Raw genomic sequence first — 22,505 nt, forward strand, 5'->3', positions numbered from 1 at the left:
ATAATCGTATCATGATATCGTGGTTTTAAAATAGACATCGAATTAATATAAAATATTTGTGAGCGAATCGAGTTCGAATAATTTAAATTGCCGAATTATTTGTAACTTTATAAATTACTCGATTCAAATCGGAAAAATTATGATCAGCTTTCAAATATTCAATTTGTATTTAATGGAGAGCATGGTGACCACATACTTTTGAAACTGAAATTCTCTGACTTTCCCAAGTATTCCAGTCAAATAATTGAAAAATTCCCTGACCGTATGTAGTAATATTAAATCATTGGAAATATTTATTTAATTCACAATAAAATGGTATAAGTCAGTTCAATAAATAATCAATCACTGTCGTTAAATGAAAGCTTATTTTATTATTTGTCAATGTTCAGGTTTTTTTTATTTATTAAATGAATAATTTTTTATTTTTTATTTTAAATCTTCGTTTTTATATTAATGTTTTTGGTTTTTTAACTTGTCAATATGCATGTTAATGGCTTGAAGATCCTGACGATTGGTTTCTATTAAGACTTTTTTTTTTTCTAACAGCCTTTTTAATTCAAAATGCTTCATTTTTTCGCTATTGGAATCAATTTCTACTAATTTTTTTTCAAAATGGTATTACAATCGCATTCGCGCCGCGCCACTTTTTAAACAGTTTTGACAGAAAAAAAATTTATCGGATTTTTTCAGTCAAAAGAAAAGAAAGTAAAAATATTTCCAGCTTTGTGACGAAATTCCCTGACTTTTCCTGATTTTTCCAGTATATTTATAATTCCCTAACATTTTCCGGTTGTCCAGAAATGTGGCCACCATTGAAGAGTTTTCTAAAGTAACCAAAAATAACTTTTTCGTAGATTCATGTCTAAGCTCTGTTTACCTCTGACAAAAATTTGAGTTATTCGAAAAACTATTACACTTTAACCCAAGTAGCACACTTGCCTTTGAGGCATCTATAAGATATCAGTTTTTAGGCTACTTTTTGAGATATCGATAAGGCACCAATATGTTGACAAAACGATCAGAAATTTATGTCACCAAAAAAATATCTACTGAAAAGACTTAACACAAGTGACGACAAAAAGTAAATTACCAATAGTGGTAAAATAAGTAATTTAAATGACTTCCTAATTGAAATAAGACAGGAAAAACAACACAACTCGTCTCTGTCTCCGAAACCAATTGCATGCCATATTCATACCAAAAAAGGTGACTGTCAGACAAAAAAAAAATTTGTCTCATCCTTTTAAAGGACATATTTAAGACATCTTAAAGTTGACTCTGTGCTACTTGGGAAGTCGTTCAAAAGAAAATTTTCGAGTAATTCAAAAACTTACGAATAATTCGTTAGTTAGAACTATTAGTACACCCCTACAAAATATGTAGATATAAAAAAAACTTACACGCTCGCGTGCGGTTTCTTCTTCGAAAAATCACATGCAAGACCAAGATCAGATATCCTAACGTGTCCGTGTTCATCAAGCAAAATGTTTGCTGGTTTAAGATCTCGATAGACAATAAATCGTCGGTGCATGTGCTCGAGACCAAGAATAACTTCCGCGGCGTAGAATTTCATCTCAGGTTCATTGAAAACCCCGTGTTGGCTCAAGTGATAGTGCAAATCACCGCCATTCATCAGGTCTAAGATGAAACACAATTTGTCGGGTGTGTGGAAGGCGTACGTCATACAGACAATAAATGGACAATCCACCTGGAAGTATTGCTGTTTATCAATCCAAAAACAATTGGAGTGTGATAAAAAAAAGGTCAATGATTAATAAAATTTAAATAATTATTGTTCTTATAAACTACTTCTACTACTACTACTGTTACTACTAATTATAAATAATAAATAATTCTAGATATAGTTATAGCTGAAGATGTTCTTGTTGTTGTTGTTGTTGATGATAATTAGGTGTAATGAAGAAGATAAATAAAGTTAATAAATACCCCGGTGCTGACTAGAGATAACATTATCCTCTCGTTGAGTGCAAGTGTCTCACCCTGCTTCATCTTGATACGTTTTTTATCGAGACACTTCATCGCATACATTTTTCCAGTATCGGCCTTGCGGCATCCGTAAACCTCGCCGAACCCGCCCCTTCCTATTATGCGATGCACGCTGAAGTCGTTCATTGTCAACTGGAGAAACAATGGCAAATCGTTGACGAGCTCTATCGATTATTGAACATTCCCTCGAGGGACGTGAATGGAAACACAGAAACGTCTCTCGCTTACCTGAATATTTAGCTCGAGATTTTTCCATTGGCAAAAACGCGTGTACTTTTCACTGGAAAATATTATTACCGTAATTTTAATATTTTATCAAGTGCCGGTGCTTTTTTAAATTCTTAAACAACTAGTCCGTTTAAAATATAGGAATATTTACTTTGGAAATTTGCTTTATTAGTCTCAGGAACTAGTTGTTTAACTTTTGTTAATTATTTTTTATAATTACCTCTCCAGGAACTTTTGGAACGGCTCGCCCCTTAGATGATTGAAAATTTCCTCGATGTACGGCTAAAAATAAAACGTTATTTAATTCACGTTAACAAAACACACAATATGTGTGTTTATAAGACAAACAAAAAGTGTTTTTTTAATAAATTTTTACACAGTAACACACGATATTACAAATTATTATTTTTTACGATATGCATTTTTTGATAGACGGTAAAAAAATTTGCGGAGTGAACGCGGATTAAATCGGAAGAGATTGCGGACCGGGTGACTGTTTATTTATTTTATTCCCTCGGAGTAAAATTTACTCCGAAGGGGAGTTTATTTTTTAATTAAAACTCCGAATCGATTGAAATAAAATCTAGATCACTCCGAAATCTTTCCGCTAAAAAGACAAACTCCATGTTTCAAATAAAATTCGTAATCACTTTGAATTCACTCCTGATTTTTTCCAGTGTATTCATTAGTAAAATTATTAAAATACATTATTTTAAATTATTCATTAATTTTAATGTCTTAGATGATTTGAACATATGCTTAAAAGCTCTTGTGTAAAAAAAAAAATTGTTGAAAACCGTTGACGATTCTAAACTTCGAAACGTGACATGACGAACTTTTTTTAAATGTTTTTTAAACTTTTGAAAATTCAAGAAAAAAATCGATGAGTGTCTTCATACTTTTTTTTTTTATTTACTTTTGCAATTGCATGGCCATATTATAATTTTTCTAGATGTTAAATATTTTGGCTCAGATGACCTTTTTATCATTATTATTAAATTTAATGTCTTTTTATAAGTTGAATAAAAAATAATAGTCTTATTGCTATTAAAATATGCTCAAAAAAAAAGTTGAGAAATAATTCAAAATTAGCACTTTCTGAAGGTATTTTGTAATAAAAAAAAAAGATGAAATTCAACGCTGTTATAGTAAAAAAAAATTACAGTCTAGAAACGTTCGTTTATACTCAAGTCGCACACTTGGCTTTTTTGACACCTACACAGAAAAAAAAGTTATCTTGAGTCAAAATTGATGTTTTCAAAAAAATTTTCTTGAATCAAGAATATTTACTTTCAGTCAAGATTTTTTTTCTGTCTATAAGATCGCAGTTTTTTGATCTATCGTTAAGGTACCAAAATGTTGACAAAGCGATTAGAAATTTCTGTCACCGAAAATGCACCTGAAGATCGGAACGTTTTTCGCAGAACGAAAATAAAAAATCTTCTGGATCTAGATTTCTGAAATGTTTCGCACGTCAGCCGAAAATTGCAGGCCACCCCCAACTACTCCTTAAATCAAATTACATAAATTTTTTTCATTTTCATTGCGCGAAAAACGTTCCGATCTTCAGGTATATCACCGAAAAAACATCTGCTTAAAAAACTTGACACAAGTGACGACAAAAAGTAAAATACAAATAGTTGTCAAATAAGCCATCATGTAAACGATTTTTGAATTCAAATGACTTTTTTAAGATGGAAAAAAGAAGACAAATTTCCCATGACTCCCAGGACCAACATCTGTATGTCTTATTTATATAAAAAGACTTGGCTTTGAGACAAAAAAAAATTTATCTTCTCCTTTTAGAAGAAATCTTAAAGTTGTCTCTGTGCTACTTGCAGTATTAAGTCAGTTGTATTTTAAGAGGTTTAAAAATCGTTGAAAAAAATCTGTCATTGGATTACGTTTTGAGATTAAAAGAGTCAATGCATTTTCAATTCTTTCCCAACGATTTTTATTACGCCGACTCAAACATTATTTTTAATAATAAATTACATTTCTTAAATCATAAAGTATTTTTTTTTTCTGTGATTTATTTTTCGTTTGTACGATTATTTCATAAAAATATACTCATATATTTTTTTTATTTTAATAAAAATAAATGAGAGCGGAGAATGAACAAGAATCGCACTTTAATTCTATGAACTTTTAATATATCTCTCAACAAGAACAATATTATTTTCAGTTTTATTACCCAACAAAATTATCACATTTAAAATTTAATGTTTTACTTTTTTTTTTTTTCAGTCTTAATATTCCATTAATTTGTCGTAAGTAATTTTCTTCATTAATAAATTAAGAAATGAAGTCAAACTTTTTTTTTTTAATTTAAATTAATTTCGTATGATAAAAAATATATAAATTGGTGGTTTTTAAAAAATGGTCAATGATTTATATAAATATATATTATAATTATAAATATGTTATTTATAAATATGTACATATAAATCTAAATTTACCTCAAACAAATTAACAGGCACCTCGTTCTTCATTAGATATTTGTGTACATGAGAGACAGCATCTGTTGAGTATTCCTGCGAATTTAAAAATAAATAATAAAAATTAAAAATACATATAAATAATAATAATAAGAGCGTGTACATAAAAAAAAATATTAAAATATTAAAAAGAAAAGTACATAAAGGAAAAAAGTTATTTTCACTCGTTTCATAGTGTAGCCGTGATATGATAGATAAAAAAAATAAAGGGACAAAATAAAAGTTAAATAAAAATAAAATATAGACACAAGTGTGGTGTTGGATATTTACATGTGAATGCGCCAGGAGTTCTTTCATTATAAAGTTGTCGTATATCTCTCGTGCGAGTTTTCTTCTTTCTTCTGGGCATTCTAGTTTTTCATACGCCTTTATCTGTGTGCAACATACATATTTATCTTTTAAACCATATTTATTTATGAAAAATGAATAAATAATTATTTTTAAATTTAAAATAATACACTGTAAAAAATTTTTTTAAGAAAATAGTCCCGAGGACTTTACACGGTCTGCCAGGTGTGAATTGACGGTGTGAAATTTTTTTGCTGGGAAAGATCGAGTAGTATTTTTAACACGAGTAGATCAAAAATTGTCCGATTAGTTCAGTCAAAAAAAGATTTCAGATACATGCTGAGAGACGAATATAAAATTTTGTGTTGTTCGAATCAATTTAAATAACGAGAAAAAAAATTCACTGGAAAAAAACTGTGCGCTTATTTTTTTATAAACAAAAAAAAACAATTTATTCACCGTGATCGCGTAAACAAACGGCTCTAAAATGAAAACTATTAGTCGAATCAGATCGTCCAAACTCTCGTTTTGAAGGGGAAGAATCATAGAAACTGTGTACTAAATATCGAATCAAAATATTTGAAACTTTTTAAGTACACGTAGAGAATTTTATGGTATTTTTTGCATCAAAAATTTATAGAAAAACTACTATAGTCATAGTAACATAAGGACAGTATGGAATTATTGTACAAATTACCGATACTGTAGAAATTTTAAAATACATCGAACAGAATTTACAAGGTGCATTGTAATTTTGACAAAGCAACAGATGAAATTTATACCAACTGCATACTAAATATTCTGATTTAACCTAATAAATTTTACTATGCAATTGGTATAAATTTTATCTGTTACTTTGTCAAAATTACAAGTTACCTTGTAAATTCTGTTCGATGTATTTTTAAAATTTCTACAGTATCGGTAATTTGTACAATAATTCCATACTGTCCTATGCTACTATGACTATAGTAATTTTTCTATAAATTTTTGATGCAAAAAATACCGTAAAATTCTCTGCGTGTAATAAATGGTGTCACGACTAAATATTTGACCCTAAATATCTAATGTCAAAATATCTAAGAAATTAGATCTAATCCAAAAATATCTGATCAAATCATCTAATGAAGTTACTGGTGTAATTGTTTCTGATAGTATTGCTACTATCGTAGCAATTTTAAATGTATTTGTATATCTATATCTAGTCAAATTTACTAAGTATAGGAATACAAACAGTGTCACGACTAAATATTTGACCCTAATATTTTGTCATTAGATCTTTTGTCGTCAGATATTTTGAATTCGTTATTTAGTCATGTAACCGTAATAAATTGCTAGTCAAAATCGCAAAGTTATAAACAATTTTGACCATATAAATTACAATTATTAATATTTTCGTGGAGTTATACATGTATTTTTGTTCGGAATAAAAAGAAACTTCTTTTGAGTTTTAGCTGAACTCAATAGCTCGATATGCAAAAAAGTTATTGCAAAAAACTGTTTTTTTTACGGATTTTTTGATCCTAGGGAAAAAATCGTAGCGTAAAAAAAAAATGGAGAGTACTCAGAAAAGATGAAATTTTAATGTTATAATGTACCAAATAAATAACTTATACATTTCCACCATTAGTGGTGTAAATGTTTTAATTCACACGGTACAAAATTTAACACCGTGCGCTATGTAACTTTCACACCGGCAGTGTTAAAAATTTAAACACCAATCATTCACAGCTACCGCGTACTCAAAATTTTTTACAGTGTAATTACAAAATTTAGAAACCGACCTCTTCATAAAACCTAAGCTGAGGAACTGGTTCCTCTGATACAGTCTCACAAAAGTCTTTAAATAAAAGGTAACCTGAAAAAAATTAATCATTTAATATAATAAATAAATAAATAAATAAATAAAGTAATATTTTACATAAATTAATTACCTAACATTTGATTAAATATTTTATCAAAGTTAACTTCACTTTTCTTCTCTAGATATTTATGCATAACACTCCTTACACTGTAACATAAAGAATAAAAATTTATTAGAAGATATAAAGGCGAGTAAAGATAATTTATTACTGTGAATATTATTTTCCATGTAGTAAAAGTAATTTAAATTTTTTTTCAATTTATTTTCTTGCGAAACTAGTTTGTTTTTTTTGAATAGACGTTTTTGAGTTTTATTATTATGATTAAGGACACAGAAAGTTCTCTCCACTTTTTAAAAATATTCAATAATTTCCAACTATCATGACCTTATGAAAATTAATATTAATTGAAAAAAAGACGTAGTTTGCAATTTCGCCTAGAAATCGATTTTTGAAAAAATTACTTACAGTTGTTATCAATTAGGACTTGAACGAAATTTTGAAAGTAAATTTTACCCCACAAAATTTGACATTACGACTTATAATATTGACATGAAAATTTTACTAAAATTTATTTAAAAAATTTCGTTTAACTCCTAATTGGTAACAATTGCAAGTAATTTTAAACTTCCCGCAATAAAAAATGAAAATTTTCAAAAAAAGGAAGTTATTGGTTTCGGTCGGATTTTCAAAAATAAAGTTTTCATCAGATCCCGATGTTCTGAGGTCCTAGAAAGTTATTCTGACTATTTCCGGGTGGACGTCCGTGTCTGTGTGTGAGTGTGTAAACTAATTTTCGTCGTACGATATCTTCGGGACGAATCAACCGATTGGCGGCAATAGAAAGGGCTTACCAAGATTTAGAAGTGATTAGATTTTGTAGTCGATCAATCGAGTAGTATACAAGTTATACAAAAAATAAAAATTCGATAAAACAAATTTTATTTTAGGTTTTATTCTTATAACTCATAAACCACTTGCCCGATTTGCCCAAAACGTAATCAGTTCTAGATCTTGACGAGTTCTTTCGATTGCCGCCAAAAACGATCGAATCGGTTGATTCGTTTCAAAGAAATCGTCGGACAAAAATGATTTTCTTTCAATGAAATGTGTGTTCTTTCGGTTTAGTAGTTTTTTGAGCACGAAGAGCTTAAAATTTACAAGTCAGAAAGAGAGAATACGAATGAGACTTTTGAGGTTCAAATGGGGATAAAATTATTCCTGTATGTTTTGAGTATTTTGAGGCTCTAATCCAGATTATGTTATTCCAGTTAAGTCCTCAAAGTTGTAAAATGGGTCGTAACTACTACTTTGAGGACTACACTAGGATAACTTTCTATACTGTTGTCATTCTTAAAATTCTAAATTGATCCTCGAAAACCTCATTGAGAACTTGGAGACTTAAATCCGAATTTATTTTTTGACTCGGGATATCTTGTCAAAATCGTAACTGTGTTGTCCTCTTTTGAATTCATGCATTTAATTATTTTTGAATCAATTAATAAAATTTGAATACGGTTATGTCAATTTAAGGCCATTGAATATTTTTAAAAAGTGTGAGTATTCGATAAGAATTCCCGTCATAATAAAATTAATAGTTTTTTTTTTTAAATTATTAGATAAGACAGAGTTTAATACGATTTCAAAAATAATAAAGTTATAAAATATAAATTCGCTGTCATTTATTACAAGGAAATAGTCTAGGAAATAAATAAAATTGCCTGAAGGTATGAAACTTAAGATGTAGAGTCATATAAAAGTTACCCTAACGAAATGAGGAATAAAAAAAATCTAATCGATGCCCAAAATTTCATGAATTGAACGGTAAACTTTTTTTTTATTTATTTTTCGTGAACCCGGGGCATCGCGCATGCGATTTTTCTCTACACATGAGGGTGAAGATAATAAAAATTTAACTCGTACGTGAAAATTTTTCTTATAAACATGTCAAGAATACATAAATTAAATATTTATAAGCATTAAAATTTATAATTTATTATTTTTACTAAGTACGGTCCTTAAGTATGTGAGTTTCTAATTGCGGAATTTTTTTTTACCCTAAGGCGCTAATGGAATATTAATTACAAAGACGTCAGTAATCAATTAATATGATAAAAATATTTTTTTGTAATTATGATAAAATATTTTTTTCATCACTATGACGTTAGTGATTGTGGTATTTTTTATTTTTATTATCTTTTAAATATTTTTTAAATTTTATTCTTTGCGGTAAAAATGAACATGAGTGAAGATGTTTGTTGAAAGTAAAAAAAATTCATCGATGGATTTACTGAAATAGACATAGCCATATGTCAGATAAATATATATATACATATATGTTATACACTTGAATACTTCACAATCGTTGCTCAGTATAAGCATCCAATACTTGAGAATAAGACGTAAAGAGCAGACTTTTGTTGATGAAAAATTTTTTTATACTGACATTTCACACTAATACAAATTTATTTCAATTACTTAAATATAATATCATCTATATATATATATACATATAAATATATATGAATATAACGGCATCATAAATTTAAAAAATTTTATTTTGTCATAAAAAAGTAGCATTTTCCATTTTTAAAGGTCAAATGAAAAATGGAATTTATTTTTGTACTTAAATAAATATTTGTTCAAAAAAATGACTTTTCAATTTTGTTTATTAAAATATATCGATAAAAGTTTTATTAATTTTTTTAATTTAATTAAAACTCAATCCTACAAATATTTGGATTTATTTATACACAGAAAAAAATAATTTTTTGTCGCACGAAATATTTCGCATCACGAATTGAAGAGAAAAGTTTTCTTAGGACTAGAAAAAATTTTTCTTTGAAGAAAATTTTTGTTTTCAATTTTATAATGAAAAAAATTTTTCGCGCCAAATAATTCGTTTTTTCTGGATAGATTTAAATTAGATTACTGTATAAATATATATATAAATTTAAAGTTTTGATAAACTACAAATTGATGCAATGATAATTAGAGAATATCTCTGGGGAAAAAACTAAACTTGTAAAATTACTGTATGAAATAGTAATCAAGCGCCCGGGAGTTAATTGAGACATTTTGACATTTCGAATGTCAATTATTTTTATGTGCAGCCTTTAAAAGAAAAAAAAAAAAAATAGAACGCAAAAAATTATATCGATAAAATTTTAATGAAAAACATGTAAAGAACTTGATTTTTTTTTTAATTTTCCACTGCATACAAAAAGATTAAACTTTTTTTATAACAGCCGCTGTATCTTTTTACATCATACTGAAGTTAGCCGACGTCGAATAATTTTTGGAATTTTTTTTAAACAATAAATTATAAAAAAAAAAAATATTTGAAAAAATTGCACCTGTAGTATTTCAAATTTTCTACATGTGCATATTTTTATTTTTTATTTTTTTGTAATCAATTTGTTGAAAAAAAAATCAGAAAATTGTTAACTGTCTGTTAACTTCAGGATCATATTTTTACAGATGCGCTGTGAAGTAGAACAGTTTTTAGAAAAGAAGCATACAAAAAAATTTCTATTAGAATTTTATTATTAAATAAAAAAAAATTGTAATAAAGTAATTAGTAATTAGACAAGTATTTATAATTAACAACTTTGTCATTGATAATTTATTACAGTATATTTTTTATAGTTTATCTATCGAGTGACGATAAAATAAAAAAAAATATTAAACAGTATATAGTGATGTGACAATCGATATCACAGAATTTCATGGTGATAACTGTCTTAATATAGTAAATCCAAAGTTAATAAAAGCTAAATCGTTTGATCATTGGTGTAATCTAGCGTACAGTTAATTTATGCGTTCCATCGGCAATGGCTTCAAAAGCTATCGAATCGCAAATAACCATCTAGCGACATCAGTATCAGTATCAGTATCATTATAATAATAATATTAATCATAATCATCATGATCATTATCGTCATCAACAGCATCATATTCATCAATGCTTCAATCTACAAGTTTAGTTACCAAGCTACCAAGCATTTTATCTCAATATTATACTCATATATCGTACAACGCAGTGCTACATCCTATTAATAGTTAATGTGTGTCTAATACTAACGCTCGATTAAAGTTTGTATATCAGCTCCACATTTATCGCTTCAAAATAAAAATTTTTTTTCTAACTTTGACCATTAAAATATTAATATATCGCCCATAATGATTTATAAAAAATAATAATTAATAATAATGATAAAATATTAATAATGAATAGAACTTTTGTAAATAAATTATTATTATTATTATTATTATTATTATTATTATTATTATTATTATTATCATTTATGAGTGAAGTCAATGTTACAATAGAAAGGAATTATTATTATTATTAATAAAAGTTATTACATTTGAAATTTAATGCATGAATTCCATGAATTTTTTAAATTTTTGTTTTAATTTGCCAAAGTTATGAATACGCTACCAAGTTAATTTATTATAATAAAATAATAATAATAATAATAATAATAATAATAATAATAATAATAATAATAATAATAATAATAATAATAATAATGATGATGATGATAATAATAATAATAATAATAATAATAATAATAATAATAATAATAATAATAATAATTAGTAATGACTATAACTTTTGTAAATGAATTATTATTGTGAATGAATGATATTACATTTGAAATTTAATTAATAAATTTTATAAATTTTCGGAATTTATATTTCAATTTGTCAAACAGTTTAAAAAATTAATATTTTGATTAATTGATCAATCAATTGTCTATAATACCCGTGATAAAGTGATAAAATAACGTAGTCTAGTATTAATAAAATATTAATAATGAATAGAACTTTTGTAATTAAATTATTATTGTTATTATTATTATTATTATTTTTTATGAGTAAATTCAATGTTACAATAGAAAGGAATTATTATTATTTGTAAAAGTTATTACATTTGAAGTTTAATGCATGAATACTATGAGTTTTTTAAAATTTTTATTTTAATTTGTTAAAATTACGAATACGCTACCAAGTTAATTTATTACTACGACAAAATAATAATAATAATAATTAGTAATGGCTATAAATTTTGTAAATAAATTATAATTATGAATAAAAGATATCATATTTGAAATTTCATTAATAAACCTCATGAGTTTTCGGAATTTATATCTTAATTTGTCAAATAGTTTAAAAAATTGATGATTTGATGTTTTGATTAATTAATCAATCAATTCTCCATAATACTCGTGATAAACTTGTAAATTTATGTAATCTAGATGTGACCAAGATAAATAATAATAATAAAAATAATAAAATATATATGAATTTAACGGCATCGTAAATTAAAAAAAATTTTATTTTGTTATAAAAAAAGTAGCATTTTCCATTTTTAAAGGACACATGAAAAATTTAATTCATTTTTGTATATAAATAAATATCTGTTCAAATAAATGACTTTTCAATTTTATTTATTAAAATATATTGATAAAAGTTTTAGTAATTTTTTGATTTCGACAAATATTTGGATTTCATTTTTTCTGTGTAAATATTAATAATGAATAGAATTTTTGTAAGTAAATTATTATTATTTTTCGGAGCGAAACCTTATTTCGACGTTCTAATCCGCAAATTTTAATTCCATTTCGAAAATCCTCCATTCATGCGAAAAAAAAATACTTAAAAAATTGTTATTCATCTAAATATCAATTCCAAATCTAGTATATGTATAATATTTTTGCCTAGATCACTCAAATACTATTTCTTCTGACTATTACTATCTGAAAACTGCACAGAACCATCTACTAAAAAATATTCAGTTAGTCAATTTGCTAATCAGAACATCGATTTATAATATTAACATTTTTGATAATTAGAATCTATTCAATTAATGTATGGTATTGCGGTGCGTATTTAAAATGATGCATTTTAGAATTATTAATCCACATGTAATAACTCATACGTAGATTCTAAAAAATAATTTGTCAATTAAGCAGGTCAGTAAAGCCGCTATTCCTTTAATACAAAAATTAAAAAGTCCGATCGTTAAGTAGTCACACGGAAAAAAAATCTGTCTATCGGTTAACCCTGCGGGCCAGCCCCAAAACTTCCCGCTGTTTTCGAGCTTTGAGCTCGAAAACATTATTGTCAATACATTTTCGAGCTCTTCGAGCTCGATAATACTTTTGTATGCCATTGTTTTAAAAAAAAACATTTTTTAGCTTTTCTTTCTCCCACGATATCTCGCGAACGAATTAACCGATTTTGATGGTTGAGGCGGAAATCGACGTGTTTTATCAAGTTCTAAAGCTGATTAAATTTTGGAATCAATCCATTGAGCAAATTAAAAGTTATCCAAATAAAACATTTTTGAAAAAACTTTATTTTTGAAATATCTCCGAACGCACCCTACCGATTAAGCTCAAATTTTTACAGCTTCAAGACATTAACAAGCCGCGTCAAATGACACCTCAAAGATCAATATCGGTTCACCCGTTCAAGAGTTATGATATTTACATACATACATACGTACGCATGTACGTACGTATACACATACATACACTCGGGCTTCATCGTGAAATTAGTCAGGATAGCTTCCTAGAACCTCAAAACGTCAAAATCTGCTGGAAATTCGGTTTTTGCAAATCGGACCAAAACCACACGGAAAAAAGAGCAGTTGAAAAATTACAGTTTCTACAGTAAAAAAGGCTTTCGGGGCAAAAATCTTTAAACATTAAAGCTTAAACTGAACATAACATAAATAATTAGAAGTTGAACTACAATTATTGTCAATCATTTTTTTCCGTGCACCTTAAAAAAAATTATTATTATTATTATTATTATTATTATCATTATTATTATTATTATTATTATTATTATTAATAATAAAAGTTATTACATTTGAAATGTAATAAATAAATTTCATGAGTTTTTGAAATTTTCATTTCCATTTGTCAAACAGTTTGAAAAATTAATGTTTTGATTAATTAATCAATCAATTGTCCGTAATACCCGTCATAAACTTTGAAATTTACATAATCTGGACATGACCAGTATAAATAATAATAATAATAATAATAATAATAAAATATTAATCATAAAAGTAATGACATTTGAAAATTAATTAATAAATTCCATGAGTTTTTGAAATTATTAATTCAATTTGTCAAAGTTACGACTAAGCTACCATATTAATTTACTTCTACAACAACAAAATAATAATAATGATAATAATAAAATTTAATTATTGTGGTTAACGATGCGAAACCTTTTTGTTATAACTTATAATATAAAATAATAACAATCTATTGTAAAAAATAATTGATTATCAATATAAAGTATAACAAAAGCTATAAATATATTTTTAAACTCAATTCACGTAATTAATTTATTTACATAATAATTATTGTTAGCAACTTTTGTTATTGGATATAATAAATTGTTTATTATAATAAACTTTGATTATTTACTTGTTACTCGAGTTATCAGTAATCGAAGTATTGTTAGACTCGATAATTGTAAAATAAAATAAACTTTTTTTAATAAAAAGATATCGATCAAGTCTTCAGTCGTGATGTGTTTCTATACAGATCGTGTTTCAGTTAACAAAGTCGCTCGCGGTTACGCGATTACTCCTTTTTTTCATATATATTATATATTTTTTTTATTAAATTCAATAGTTTTTATTTTACACTATTTTTCTATATCACCGCCGTATTCATTCAATTTATTTTTTTGTCGTTATACATAAGAGTATTTTGTTTTTGTTACGGTTTTCTATACATTTTTATTTATATAACAAACAAGTAAAACTTGTACAGACGATTGAAGTTTAAATGAAATGATCGTATGGTTGATGACAAACAAACGTCAAGTAAAGAGAATGTGACACACTGCATTATATTATTATTACAGTAATGTTATATTTATATATATAATGTGTTGTCTATAGATGCAAAAAAGACGAAACCAAGTTTCAGACGTATGACGTCTGTTGCATTTTTTTAAAACTCGCATGTACGTTTTTTTTTATTCTATGACTCATAATTTAAATTATCATATTAATGTTAATTTTTAAAGAAATTAATTATTGAGTAAATTTTTGTTAATGAAAAATATATGAAAATTTTAATTTTAATTTTAAAAAGTCGTAAAGTTAAATCGGCCCAGAGAATAAATTTTGTTTTGCGCAATTGCCACGGCCGAGGCCACACGTCGACGTCGTCGTCACGCGTCAGATTTCTCATATATATATATATATATATGTATACATATATATAAAATATTTATAAATTAATGTGTATCCTGGTAAATAATTATTAACATGGGAGTAATAGTAAACCATCATATTACATGTCTTCATTATTTTCGTCTAACGATACATAAACTACAATATAGATTATAGAGGATTACATCTACTCATATGATCATGATCTTAAATCAATAAAATCTGTAGCAGGAGAAGCAGTAGCTTCAATACCCTCTTCTATTTCATACATCAACTATATAGCATCTATGTACTGTATATTATATATTATATATTATATCTAATGGTGTATCCAGAGTATCCAACAACGTACGTACGTTATCCAATAATGTAACAATAAAAATGCCAATGGCTGACCCAGTTTTATTTATTTATTTACTTTTAGTTGTAAATACAAGTGATCTTTGTTTCTCCGTCATACGGGTAATTTATTAAACATTTTCCAGCTAAACTACATACACTAAAATCCACATTGCAACGACGTGTCTATTTTGAGACGAAGGTTTTTAAACAACATTTAAGTGTACAAGTTAGTGTATAGTTGTAGGTAGTAACTGCAACGATGCCAGTCAACTTGGAAGTTAAGCATCAGCAAGTAGTTTGTATAGAATAGTTTGATATAGACGAGGGAGTATTGCTGCTAGACACTAGACATTTACCAACTTCCATCAATCAACCTAAAGAATCTTGATACCCATTTGTCTCTTTTGTGTTTTGTCTCTTGTATTCTATTACTCATCTGATAGATCGATTTATCGTGTGCTTTGTATTTCTTATCTTTTATTATGGAAAATTTTAAATGTTCGCACGAGGATTATTTTTTACTTTACTGCTGCAGAAAATTTTGCAATCCATTGCTTCTCACTTACTGACTTCTTTTTCTTTATTTTTTATTACTTCCCATGAATTTTTTTAGCTCTTTTCTATTTCTTCAACTACTTCTTTGTATTTCTTGTATCTTTTTTCTTATTTTTATTGTATCCTTCTTAGTTTACTAGTTGAAGCGTCCAACCGACTTATTGCCAATTTTCTTGGAGTGCTAGCCACAACTAGGTAATCGTAAAAGCTCAACAGAACTTCAATAACCGTTTGAACATCCTTCTTAAGTGCAGTTGCACGTGGACAAAGCTTCAATAATAATAACAATTATAATAATAATAATAATAATAATAATAATAATAATAATAATGATATAATGAATTCTCTATTTAGCATTTGATACATTATTAACAACTTTATAAGACTTAATTTAACTTCAGTAATAATCAGTATATATTTTACATTAAAGTTATTCTTAATATGACATTTAAGAGATCTTTTAAAAGCTACAATTGTCTCTTCTCTTATTTTTATTGGTAGATCATTATACCACATAAACCCTCTATATATTTTATAGACTTTTCAGCTGTTTTTGTTCGTGTATGATTTCAATCATTTTATTGTTTCTTGTATAGTAGCTACGTTTGCTATTTATAAGATCAATTTAATCAGATAGATATCATGGTGTCAAGTTATTAACCATTTTATAGACCAGTAAGCAATAATTAAACATCAATACTAATATAAAAACATAATAATAATAAAAGTAAATTATAAGTATAAACATTTGCAATAAATATATTTATATATATCTTGTTAATTTTTGACAATTGTTTATGATAAAAAAATAACAGGAACATACGGTCCATTTCAGTTTTATTTATTGGTACACTGTAAAAAATCACCGGGGTTAGTCCAAGCGGTGTAGGTGTTAAAATTATCGGTGTTAAATTTACCCCCGAAAGCGGTGTGAAAATAACGCCGCCACCGGTGTAAATATTCTAGACCGGTGTTAAAATATTTTACTTTGTGAATATTTTTACTTACTCGATCACTATACTGGTTAATAAATGATATTTTTTATTAATTTTCATAAAGAACTGACATTTTTTGTGTTTTATAATATTTAAAGTTAATACTCCAAGCAGACGCAATTCACCCCTCTTTTACACCGGTTTTACCCCGCTTTAACACCGGTATTTTTAACACCGGTGTATTACTCCTCCTACACCGGTGTAATTTCTTTTTTACACCGGGCGGAGTTAAAACGAGTCCATTTTTAACACCGCTCTTTTTACAGTGTAATATTTCACAAGGCCCGTGCTTCCATTTTCTCTCCAAAAATGAATAAAAATCACTATTCGGCAGTGAATAGTCACTTTTTATCAGTTAAAAGTATACCACTATATGAATTACTGACATTCTTTTCACTAGTAAGCAGTGAATAGTCACAATTTTCACTATTTCAAATTTAAGAGAGTTCAGACCTTAATTCTATAAAGTTAAATTAACAAAAATTATTGTAGTATTAACACAGTTAAATCTTGTCGCTAATTGATTACTACTTACAATTAATATTTTTTTACGAAAGAGATAAATTATTTAAATTTAACATCTTTCAGAAATTTTAGCCATTCCCGCATGAAAAAAACTTATACTCTGAAATTATATCAGATAATATAATATTTATTACATTATAGTATAATTTAGAATATAAATAATTATATATTTAAAAATAACTACTTTTTTGCCGTTTTCAATACAAAATTTTATATTTTAAAAGTATATCAATATAATATATAATTTTATATTTTGGCATATATTATCATTATAAAAACTCCATATAATATTAGATTATATAAAAAAAATATATGTCATTATATAGTATCAATTTATAGGTTTATATATATTATGATTTTATAATTCAAATTATATTATTAACAGTATAATATAATATATAATGCTCGTATATAAGCTTGTATAAATTAAAAGATATACATGACACTTTTGTGCTTCGAAAAATTTTCAGTTCCATGAATGCTCTTTCGGTATCCTCTAAAACTTATTTTATTTTGAGTAATTATTTTTTTACATTAAAAATTAATCATATAAATGAAAATTTATAGTCATAACGACTCTCTCTACAAATTTCCTTTCAAGTTCGATCTACATACTTAATTTACTCGAATAAAATATATTCTCATTGATACTCACAATCATCGTCAAACTGAAAGTCTTTATTTTTCATATTTTATTTTATATTTTTAGATATATAATGTATTATATAATACAATATACAATTCAATATCTTGAGATTCTCCAACGTCAATTATATAAAAAAATATATTTAACAATATAATATTTAATATATAAAAAAATATATTCTATTATATATCATTCCAATATATGTAAATTTATAATGAATTTTATAAGTTAAAAATTATATTTTATAATTATATTACATATTATGAAAATATGTATATATTTTTTTATAATTTAAATTATAAATCAAAGTATAACTTTGAATTTATATAAATATTATATTTTATTATACATACATTTTTGCCGTTTTATAAAATTATATATTTACGGTACATTTTGTTATATATAATCAAAATATATGTTATTTTCATGCGGGTTACTATTATTTATAATTGATTGTATTAATTAGACTTTGTAATTGACTTAATAAAAACTGCAATAGGGCGGACGGTCCAGTGAATGAACACGACCAGTAAATGAACTGTACACGGCGAGAAATGTCAAGTAAATGTGCCTATGCAGCATAGTAATGATTACATTACTCTATAGTTTGTGTCACGACGATTATATGTGACTGCGTATACAAACTAGAGTGTAATGTAACCATTACTATGCTGCATAGGAATATTTACTTGACATTTCTTTCCGTGTACATCGTTTAGATTTTTATCATAATTACATAAAGAGAATCCTGCATAGCTGTTTGATTGACAACTTTTTAAACTTCAATTATAATTTTTTTTGCATCCTTCATTATTAAAATATTTAAAAATATGACGGTTCATTCATTGGCCGAGAGTTCATTTACTGGCTTGGTCACCCTATATAATAAATAATTAAACCCCGAGTCGGAGTATTAGTTTTCTTTTGGTTCTCTCAAGTTCTCAAAATTATGCTTTTGTTTCTCCTATAAATTCTCCTTGTATTTCTTTTGATTCTCTTACATTCTCTTCACGTTTTTTTTGCTTTTTTTAGTTCCCTATAAGCTGTCCTGAGTTCTCTATCCGAAGTTTTTAATTCTCTAAATAGAAATTTATGTATACAATGATTCTCTTTTGATTCTCCTTCGTTCTCAAAAAATCAGTTTTCAAATCTGCGAATCATTTTCAAGAGAATTTGCCGACGACATTTACCCAAAAAAATGTATATTCATGTTTGTGTCTGCAGATTACATACTTTATTTGGCTTATAGATATTTAGTATATTTTTGCTGTAATTCAAATATATTCAAATTATACTCAAACAAGACTTTTAATTTAAATATATATTTAATATTTAATTTTTTTAAAAATGAAGTTTTAATAAAAGAGAATGAAAATCACATGACAATCTCTACTTGGCAGTGAATAGTCACTACTTTCACTATTTCAAATTTGAGAGAGACGGAAATCTTTCACTTGATTCTCTTTTGATATTCTTGGTGGGGAAAGGATAAATACTATCATCAGCAGAGTACTAAAAGGCAATCAAAATTACATGGAGTTAAATGAGAACGTGGTATCTCGTGTAATTTTCTTTTGGTTCTCGTCAATTGTGAAAATCAGGAGAGAATAAAAAAAATCAACAGAGAATCAATTGTTCGACTCGGGAATATATCGTTTTTTTTTAGGATATTGTTTATCATAATAGATATTTTGAATACCTGCACAGACAAAAATGATGATCAAAATTTTAATAGTTTGTAGTTTATTTTTGACTTAAAATTAGTATATTTGTATTCTAATATCAAACCAGGATCATTATATATTACAAAATGGCTATTATTTATATTAAAATTTGATACACATAGAAGAGCAAAATTCGTAATTTCGTATATTAAAATTAATGTGAAAAAGAATCGATAAATTGGTATCTACAGTTATTACTATTCAAATAAACATAGAAAAATTTAAAAAATTTACCACTTATTCGATTTATGTATATAATAAATTAATTTATAATAACGAATAAATAACATTTTATATTAATTATTAGTCAATGAGATAGAATTTATAAAATAAGAGTTAAAAGTTTTCGGTATTTTTATGAGCAAAAAATCAGTATCTAGTATACTAATTTTTCATTTTATTATTTACCACTTATTCGATTTTTGTATATTATAAATTAATTTATAATGATGAATAAATGATATTTTAAGCTAATAACTGATCAGTGATATCGAATTTATAAAATAAAAGTTAGTAACTTTTGCAATTTTCGGCTGGAAAAATCAGTATCTAAGATAGCAATCCTTCATTTGACCAATCATTATTTTTTAATAGATGTATGCCATAAATTAATTAATTTTCACTAATAAGTCACGTATTTATACACCTAAAAGTAATAATATTTACTTACTTTTTGGAATAATTGATAGTAGTTTTTAGGAATCTAAAAAAATTAGCAAAGTACTTTGCATTAAGTACATAATAGTACTAATTATTGATAACAGATTCCACTTTTTACTATTACTTATTAATTTTTAATATTCTGTTTTTTCCGTGTGAGTTACTAGATTTGTTGAAATTTACGTTAAAATAATACTAATACTAATAATAATAATAATAATAATCATAATAATAATAAAATATTGAATGTCGTAAAGTGAATTTAAATTTGTCAGACATTCAAAAATAAAATTTTTAAGTACACATTGATAAATTATTGCTTTCAAAGTTATAATATATACTTTTTATTATTTTTAATAGTGTACACTATTATTGCAGTTACTACAAGAATAGCATTTCACAAACAGTAAAATAGCCAAGGTAAATCTAAGTGTAATTGAGCTTCATGCTCAGTAAATTCTTATAACTCAAAAGTTATTTTATAATGCTTGTCAAGAAGAGAGAAAATAGAAGAAATATTTAATGTTAACTTTAAATAAAAATTAATTACTTTTAAACTTTTTACGTCATAGAAGCTAAATAATTTTTTTTTTAAATTACTCTACTACCGTGATAGAGTAGTCTTCATTTTTTTTTCGCCCACTCAATGTCTTTATCTCTTTATCTATATAATATATAGTTTCTATTGTAATATACTTTTTTACAATATATTTTATTCATACTATAGCTGGTTAATGCTCATTTATAGACTAACTCGATGTTTCAAGTACCAGATGCTTCAAATACATTTAACTTTATCTATATATCTTCTATACATTGTTCTAGTGCCAAAAAAAGGTCTTTTCAACTTCATCTCAACACTCAAGTACTTGATGAGTTGATAAATATTTTTACCGTGACCTTTTGTATTACGATAATTTTTTAAAAACATGGTGACCACATATTTTTGAAACTGAAATTCCCTGACTTTCCCAGGTATTCCAGTCAAATAATTAAAAAATTTCCTAACTATATGTAGTAATATTAAATCATTGGAAATATTTATTTAATTAAAAAAAAATGGTATAAGCCAGTTCAATAAATAATCAATCATTGTCGTTAAATGAAAGTTTATTTTATTATTTGTCAATGTTCATAGGTTTTTTTTATTTATTAAATAAATGATTTTTTATTTTTGATTTTAAATCTTTTTTTTTTATATAACTTACTCTACAATAAAATATAAATAAATTTTTCATTTTCACTAGAATAAATTTCATAAATAAGAACGTTTCATAGAATATTAATAAAATATTAATCAAGTACGCGAATAATAAATATAGTGAAATTTATTAGTTCAATACTTATGTATACTTTTAATGTTTTTAGTTTTTTAACTGGTCAATATGCATGTTAATGGCTTGAAGATCCTGACAATTGGTTTCTACTAAGACTTTTTTTTTCTAACAGCCTTTTTAATTCAAACTGCTTCATTTTTTCGCTATTGGAATCAATTTCTAATAATTTGTTTTCAAAATGATATTACAATCGCATTCGCGCCGCGCCACTTTTTGAACAGTTTTGACAGAAAAAAAATTTATCGGATTTTTTCAGTCAAAAGAAAAGAAAGTAAAATTTTTCCAGCTTTGTGACGAAATTCCCGACTTTTCCTGATTTTTCAGTATATTTATAATTCTCTAACATTTCCAGGTTTTCCAGAAATATGGCCACCATGGAAAATTATTATACCGAACAAATTTATCTACAATAACTGCAGCATAGCACTTAATTAATTACAAAGTAATTACGTCTTAAAAAATTGTTATTTCAAATGTTAAAATATTTGACATGAACTCCTGGACACTTGATTGCTATTTCCAACTGTGAAACTAAAGTTGATTTTTTTAACGCGTTTATTTTACGGCAATTAATAAAAATAAAAAAAAACTCTGTTTCAATATTTTTTTTCCTTTTGTTGAAATAGCCG

The 22,505-nt window shown here is 26.0% G+C and overlaps 1 protein-coding gene across 2 annotated transcripts in view; it reads right to left on the reverse strand.

Annotated features, from left to right (window-relative positions):
* LOC130664548 (G protein-coupled receptor kinase 1) overlaps positions 1–22,505 on the reverse strand; it is a 33,188-nt gene that overhangs the window by 4,578 nt on the left and 6,105 nt on the right. The window contains exons 3-10 of one of the 2 annotated variants that reach the window (XM_057464499.1): positions 6,953–7,029; positions 6,803–6,876; positions 5,004–5,105; positions 4,695–4,769; positions 2,456–2,517; positions 2,236–2,287; positions 1,948–2,139; positions 1,401–1,720 (exon numbers count right to left, since the gene is read on the reverse strand). In XM_057464499.1, coding sequence (XP_057320482.1) covers positions 1,401–1,720; positions 1,948–2,139; positions 2,236–2,287; positions 2,456–2,517; positions 4,695–4,769; positions 5,004–5,105; positions 6,803–6,876; positions 6,953–7,029 — 954 coding nt within the window. The remainder of the gene's footprint in view (positions 1–1,400; positions 1,721–1,947; positions 2,140–2,235; positions 2,288–2,455; positions 2,518–4,694; positions 4,770–5,003; positions 5,106–6,802; positions 6,877–6,952; positions 7,030–22,505) is intronic. The other variant, XM_057464500.1, reaches the window with a different exon arrangement.

The sequence above is a fragment of the Microplitis mediator genome, chromosome 3 (genome assembly GCF_029852145.1).
Source record: "Microplitis mediator isolate UGA2020A chromosome 3, iyMicMedi2.1, whole genome shotgun sequence".
NCBI lineage: Eukaryota > Metazoa > Arthropoda > Insecta > Hymenoptera > Braconidae > Microplitis > Microplitis mediator.